Here is a 6,495-nt window from a genome sequence, read left to right as displayed (position 1 = left end):
GTTTAAGTAATAGACTAACAATAAGCATGAAAAACGCCAATCAGCATTTGACTCACTGATAAATGTATTTGCTGACAAGGTCGTTGTATCGACCATAGAGTGTACAAAATGATGACTTTAAATGAGACTGCTGATATTCTTGTTTCACCAACTTGTTTGTCAATAATTTACCTCGGTTTAGAAATTGTTTATACGTATAAAGCATACTCTTGCGTACCGAATCAACTGATCTATAAATATACTCTTATATGCAGGTGATGAAGGTATATTGCTGCATATTAAGTAAGGGTAGTTGACGATTGAAAAGTTAAATTCATCACGTTTATCATGGAGCTTATTTGGTAGATAAACATTTACGTCTATTTCAAGTAAAATATCCAAATATGAAACAGATGCGCCAGACACAGTGGTATATTTTATCTCATGCTCTGTGGGATAAATTGTATTGACATAAGAATGGAAATCACCATTGTTAATTGACAATACAATCTATTTATTAATACTTTGATGAAACAAGACTATATATTAACCCTCTCGATAAAAGTCATTATTTCTCAAATTTTATTATTGTCACAATGACCTTGTCAGCAATTACACCCTATCATTTAGTCGAATGCTGACTGACTCTTTTCATGTTTACAAATTGTTAGGCCATTATTTCCAAACTCAATCATGTTCAGATTTTTCCCGTTTTTTTAATCTTGACAAAAAGCACAACAGGGCATATGGACCTGTCGATTAAATATTGAAATAAACTAAAGGTTCAATTGCATTTACAATCAATTTGGAGATACTTACTCTATTTACATGTTATAATGATTCATTGCATTGCTACGTTTGTTTGTTTGTGTGTGTGTTTGTATGTTGTTTAACTTCCTCTCAGATTTTTTCATTCATATGGAGACGCCTAGATAATGGAATAGCTAAATGTATAAGTCATCATGTTTTTCACAAAGTTTTGTTGTCTTGTTACCATCAAGATCTATTTATTGGTCGATCCAATACATTAAAGAACTGAAGTAATATTTTTTTCTATTGTTTTATTTACATAATGTTTTAAAATTAGAAAATACAAAATACAAAAGCATTTGTTTTGAAGCAGTGTTTCTATCTTCAAAATATATACAATGTGAATAGTATTAAGATAAAAAAAGATGGCGTATTGTTTGATTCGAGAATTCTACATAACAATAATTGAAATTTATATTTAAAAAAATTCAGGAGTTGATATGCTTCACAATGAATAATGAACGTAAACCAAGTCAGTGAGTTATTTTCTTCCTTGCATCTAAAAAAGAAAAGAAAACATTTTAAAACTTTTCTCATATCTTCAGCTAAATGATTTTTGACATAAAAAGTTTTATAATTTAAATAAAAAAAACTTGAATGTTATCTATATTTAAAAAAAAATCAAATATAGTGTTTTAGCTTTCCAGTACAAAAATTTAAATATTTATTAGAATGTAATGTAAAATACGTAACATTCTATAAATTAAATCAATTAAATTCAAATAAATCTTTTGTTCCTGAGGGATTAAAATAGTAGCAAAGAAAATTATTATTTTCCACTGACAGGATATGAAATATCCGTTAAAACTGTACGCTATTGTTTTCTTATTTTTTTTTCTTTTAAAAATCTACTAGATTATTCCGTCATTAACTTCTTGTAACTATAGTGATGACATGTCAGTGAAGTAATTCAATACTGAGAGAAATTCAACAATTTAATTGGATGTTTAGCATGCATTATTAATCAAGATATCCAATGATTTAGAAATGTTATGTCATTGAGATTATTAAATGGGGATGAGGAGATTAATTCTCCAACTTATCAATTATTCATTTTTGACAATATTTTGTTCTGAATAAAAAAAGTTTAAAAATAGGAAAATATGAACATTTTAAAAAGTTCAAAATTGATTACAAGTGTAATTTTGAAAAAAAAATCGCTAAGGTTAACTCCTTGTCACCCTTTTTTTACAGATAACTATGTAAGTAATTTGCCATTTCAATAGATATAAGGAATAATACATTGCAAAATCTGTATCAAAACCGATATCAACCTGATACTCCGATATCAACCCGAGGGCCGAAGGCCAAATGTGTGATACATGCAGATTTTGACATGTGTTGTTGTTTTTACGAGGGCTGTTCAATAAATAATGTCCTCGGTGCTCAGAGAGAAGTAAAAGACGCTTTTCAATGATTTAGTCTTCATGATTTTACTAATTAATCTCTCTTAAGTAAAATTAATGCAAGTAACATTTTTTATCCAATATCTGGTCGTTTTTAGAACTCATTTTTGGGTATGACCCTTGGTATACTGGAAAATGGCAGATCTAATGATTTCCCGGACTTGTTTCTTCCTTCTGAAAGGTGTTTTTTCCAAGTTTGGAAATAGAAACTAGTCAAAAGGTCAAAGATATGGCGAATATTGTCAATGTGAAAAAACATTAACTTTCTATTTATCCCTAAAATCCCTTTACTATTCGGGGCATGCAGGTTTGGACGCTGTCTTGAAGAAATTCAATGTAGTGGATTCCTTTCTTCCTTCCTCTAATAAACCTTTTGATTTTTTGGCCAAAAAAGTTTTCTCATATCTCCAGAATTTAAACTGTCTCTCCGAATACGATTTTGAACAACAATACCACTAATATTTAAGAAAATTACATATAAATCTGTCTTTGTGCTCTTGCATACCTGTGCACTTGTCAGACATTCGCCGTTTTTATCAAGTACATCTTATGGTAAATTTTGTTTTTAGGATTTTATGCAATAGATTCATGTTCCAATATCTGTTTGAAAATAAAACAAACGTGGATAACTACAATTACTCATATCTTAGAATAATTGTTAAGCATTTTGTACACCTTGTCGTTTTCACAATTTTTTCAAAATATGGGGTGACCTTTGAGTATCAAGCTTTTTAACAGTCAAACGTTTCTTAAATTCAGTGTTAACTACCCCCGATGTGATGTTTATCAAATTTGCTATGTGTCTTAAAGTCAATCATACAACATCAAATATTATTTGTTGAAATTTGGCAAACAGTACATAAGTTGTTATAATTTTTGTTGGCAAGGAGGGTAACCATTTTTGATGCCCATTATATAATTTTTTATCATTGAAATCCACCTGCTCTTTTGTCTATAAAACAGGCATTTGTTGCTGTAAATATCACATATTTCAGTGAATATTTCTTTGGGATTTTTAACAAGTTTTACGGCAGCTATAATGAAGGTTTTATTTTCACTCTAGTTTACTGATTCTTTACCTTTCAATTATAATGCAGTGTCTCGAAAAGCCCTTGTTTCCCAGTTTCTCACGATGAAACGATGTGATGAAAAGTGGTCACATAAACTGTTTTAAATTCATGAAAGATTCAATAATGAGAGAAAGTCAAGTTTAATGTCATATGATATCTGTAATGTATGTCATATAGTTCAGGACATTATTTATTGAACAGCCCTCGTATTATATATTCATTCATTTTTTTATATTATTATTATCCAAAGTCATCAAATGTGATAATAGTTCGTGTATATAGAATAGTTCAATTTTTGCATTTTAATTTCACATGATTCTGAGAAGACATTATGGACAGACCATGCAGAATACTTACAAGGAACCTTGTCTTTAGGGGTAAACTTCTCTTTCTACCATTAAAACAACCTCCAAAATTACAGAAAAGCTTTTTGGTTCTAAATCTGAATGGCCGTTTACGTCGCCCGCAACCCCAATATGGACATATACCCCGTTTTTCATAAGATGGGCCCTGACTCTCGGGGACCTGTAGAGGAATATATCCTGATTCAAGTCCAGCCTCCTCCTCCTCATTGTTCAGGTCTTCATTTGGAACGAGATCTAAATTGCCTTCCAATAACTACAAAAATAAATTGAAAATAAAAATCCTGCTGCTTTGTTACTAATGATTTTACAAAGGTTGCAATTGTGTGTCTATAACACATTTCTGAAGTTTAAATTTGGTGTGAAAAGGATATCCTTTGTTTTTTTTAATGAAAGAGAGAAATCCATCTAAAAATTCATTATTTTTCCTTGTTGTCTAGCGTCCATATTTGTCTTGCTTTACAACAATAGATTAGAAAACAATATACAAACTCAGAAGTCCTGAATTTGATATTATTCTTTTCTTTCTTTCCGATTATCCCTTTGTCATTTTGATTCTTTTTATATTTGTCAAAAATCTGTAAACTTAGGAATATATTTAAAATTTAGCACTTTGATTTTGCGAAGAAAATATTTTCTACAATAAGCAGAAGTATGAAGTAAAATCCTTTGATACACACACAATAAGTAGAAAAACTTTGAATAGCATAATGAATTTTTCGAAGCTACAATTGGACGAATTTATTTTTAATAATTTAACACTGGCGTTCTTTTTTAAATATTCTCTTCTCATATCTTTGTTAGAATCTATTTTAAAATAAAACTACTACATAGAAGGAAGAGCATTATAAGTTTTAATTCCGGCTGAAATAAACTGGGATTATGCGTTTATTTTAGTTTTTAAAGATATGAACTTCTTTTAATTAAGTTTGCTAAGTGAAATAATGCAGTGAATTCAGTTAGTTAGTTGGTTGGTTGGTTGTTTAATGTCCTGAGAATTTTTCTTTCTAATGGAGACAACCACCACTTCCCTGTGAAGGTCTGTAAATTTTGACACACTCGTCACTGAGGATTTTAGTCAGAAAATATTAAAGTGATTTTTTTCCTTTGAGATATGCTTATGGAGATAATAATAAATAATTTGGAGTCAGCAACTTCATGATTACACAATATATATTCAATCATAATGATCTATAATCTATTTAACATCTACTCCTAAGTTTATGTTACTCATGGTTTCAGATAATAATATAAATATTTCAGCATCATTTTGGAGTTAAATCTAATGGAATAAAAAAAAAAATAGCCAGACTAAAATTCTTTTCAAATGTAAAAGCCTGTACTGCAATAAATAGCTAGAAATTACTTGCTGCTATCTCGATTATTAGATACTAGTCATAATTTGAAATAAAATACGATACATTATTGGTCGCTTTAAGGGCCACAAGGGATTGTTTGATAACTAGGGAACATAAATCGAGACAGACTTCTGAATACTTAATAACTCTGATATTGGTAACTGAAAAATTTTCCCAACTGGAAAGCCAGTAAATTCTACACTTGATAAGTGATCTCTTAGAGAATTTCTAACCATTCAATAATTTAATTTTAAGCAAAAATTTTAGAAACAGAACGTAAAATATTTGACGTATAAAATAGCGATTTTTTTTTTAATATTTCCTATTTTTGTAATATATAGAAATCTTGAAAAAATAAAACTGACATTAAATATGAAGTTGAAAATAATTCCTCCCTTGTGAATTGTTGATTTATGACTTTTAATAGTCGTCACATAAAGTGTTAAAACATACAGATTCTTCACGTGAGCAAGTTTTCAGAAAATTTTAAGATACAATCTTGTTTAGTTATTAAGTTATGAAGTTATGAAGTGATAGTAAAATTTTATTACGTGTAGTTTAAAGAATAAGATTATTTTCATCAGGATTTTTTTTTGCACCCAAATATGAATAGTACTAATAAAAGCAATATAATTGATTCTAGTAAATCAACGGAGAAATACTGATTTTGAAATAGCACAAAATATCATGTTATATTTAATCGATGAATTTTTATAGTCCACCTCATTCCAAATTTATATGTTTCATACTTTATATTAATTGATTTTTTTTTTCACATTACCTATAGTATTTAAATTACAATGAAGTTTGGCCAACCTTTCTCTTTAAATTTATAAGCCCTTATGCAGGAAAATTGCACAACTTTCTAATACTTATAATCATTACCTGTCTAAGTAGGTCAATATTTTGTTGGGACGGTTCCTGGCAATAGGTATAAGCCGCTAGAGAAAAGACAAGGAATAATGCACTCAAAATGGCTCCCGATGGCTGCATCATCTTCTCAGAGAAAAGGCACTCTTCAAATTTGTGCGAAAAGTGAGATCAGTTCTTATTTTATAATGGATTGTTGCTAGTTTTACAGAATTAATGATCACATGATCAGCCCCCAAATCCACGTAGCAATCAATTAAAATCTATTAATTATTTATGACTTATTACATTTCCTTTATTGATATTTCCAGTAAAACGTTAAAAATGAATCGCTTAAAGTTCCTGTTCTTTTTTTAACAGTGACAAAATATCTTGATTGGTCAGTCAAATAAAAAAGAATTTCACGTCAGCTTCAATGATTTACAATGAACAAAAATATTTTTACAAAGTATTCTTACAAATTTATAAACGTTATAGGGTAGGTAATAATTTTTTGGCGCCTTCTAAGATTTGAATTAGGACTATGACATCACCAATAAACATGGTGTACCTGATTATGACTTAATTTTACAGTGCCCCAGGACTGACTCATACATGTATAAGCAATAAGAAGCACTATCAAAGTACGTTATACCAAAAA

The 6,495-nt window shown here is 29.3% G+C and overlaps 1 protein-coding gene across 1 annotated transcript; it reads right to left on the bottom strand.

Annotated features, from left to right (window-relative positions):
* Positions 1–1,150: 1,150 nt before the first annotated feature.
* LOC134267022 (uncharacterized) lies at positions 1,151–6,077 on the bottom strand. The gene is made up of 3 exons (XM_062749252.1): positions 5,871–6,077; positions 3,623–3,883; positions 1,151–1,288 (listed from the first exon to the last, which is right to left on the bottom strand). The coding sequence occupies exons 1-3, from the start codon at positions 5,979–5,981 to the stop codon at positions 1,271–1,273; spliced, it is 390 nt and encodes a 129-aa protein (XP_062605236.1). The 5' UTR covers positions 5,982–6,077; the 3' UTR covers positions 1,151–1,270.
* Between the last annotated feature and the right edge of the window lie 418 nt (positions 6,078–6,495).

The sequence above is a fragment of the Saccostrea cucullata genome, unplaced genomic scaffold, assembly GCF_032062105.1.
Source record: "Saccostrea cucullata isolate Sc308-1 unplaced genomic scaffold, CSIRO_AGI_Scuc_v1 ctg248, whole genome shotgun sequence".
NCBI lineage: Eukaryota > Metazoa > Mollusca > Bivalvia > Ostreida > Ostreidae > Saccostrea > Saccostrea cuccullata.
This window is presented reverse-complemented; position numbering and strand designations above follow the sequence as displayed.

Bases quoted from the DNA above. Each gene is read 5' to 3' on its own strand.
- LOC134267022 (XM_062749252.1), bottom strand. From the start codon at position 5,981: ATGATGCAGCCATCGGGAGCCATTTTGAGTGCATTATTCCTTGTCTTT. The intron at 3,884-5,870 runs GTAATGATTATA...TTATTTTTGTAG, and splicing joins ATATTGACCTACTTAGACAG to TTATTGGAAGGCAATTTAGA.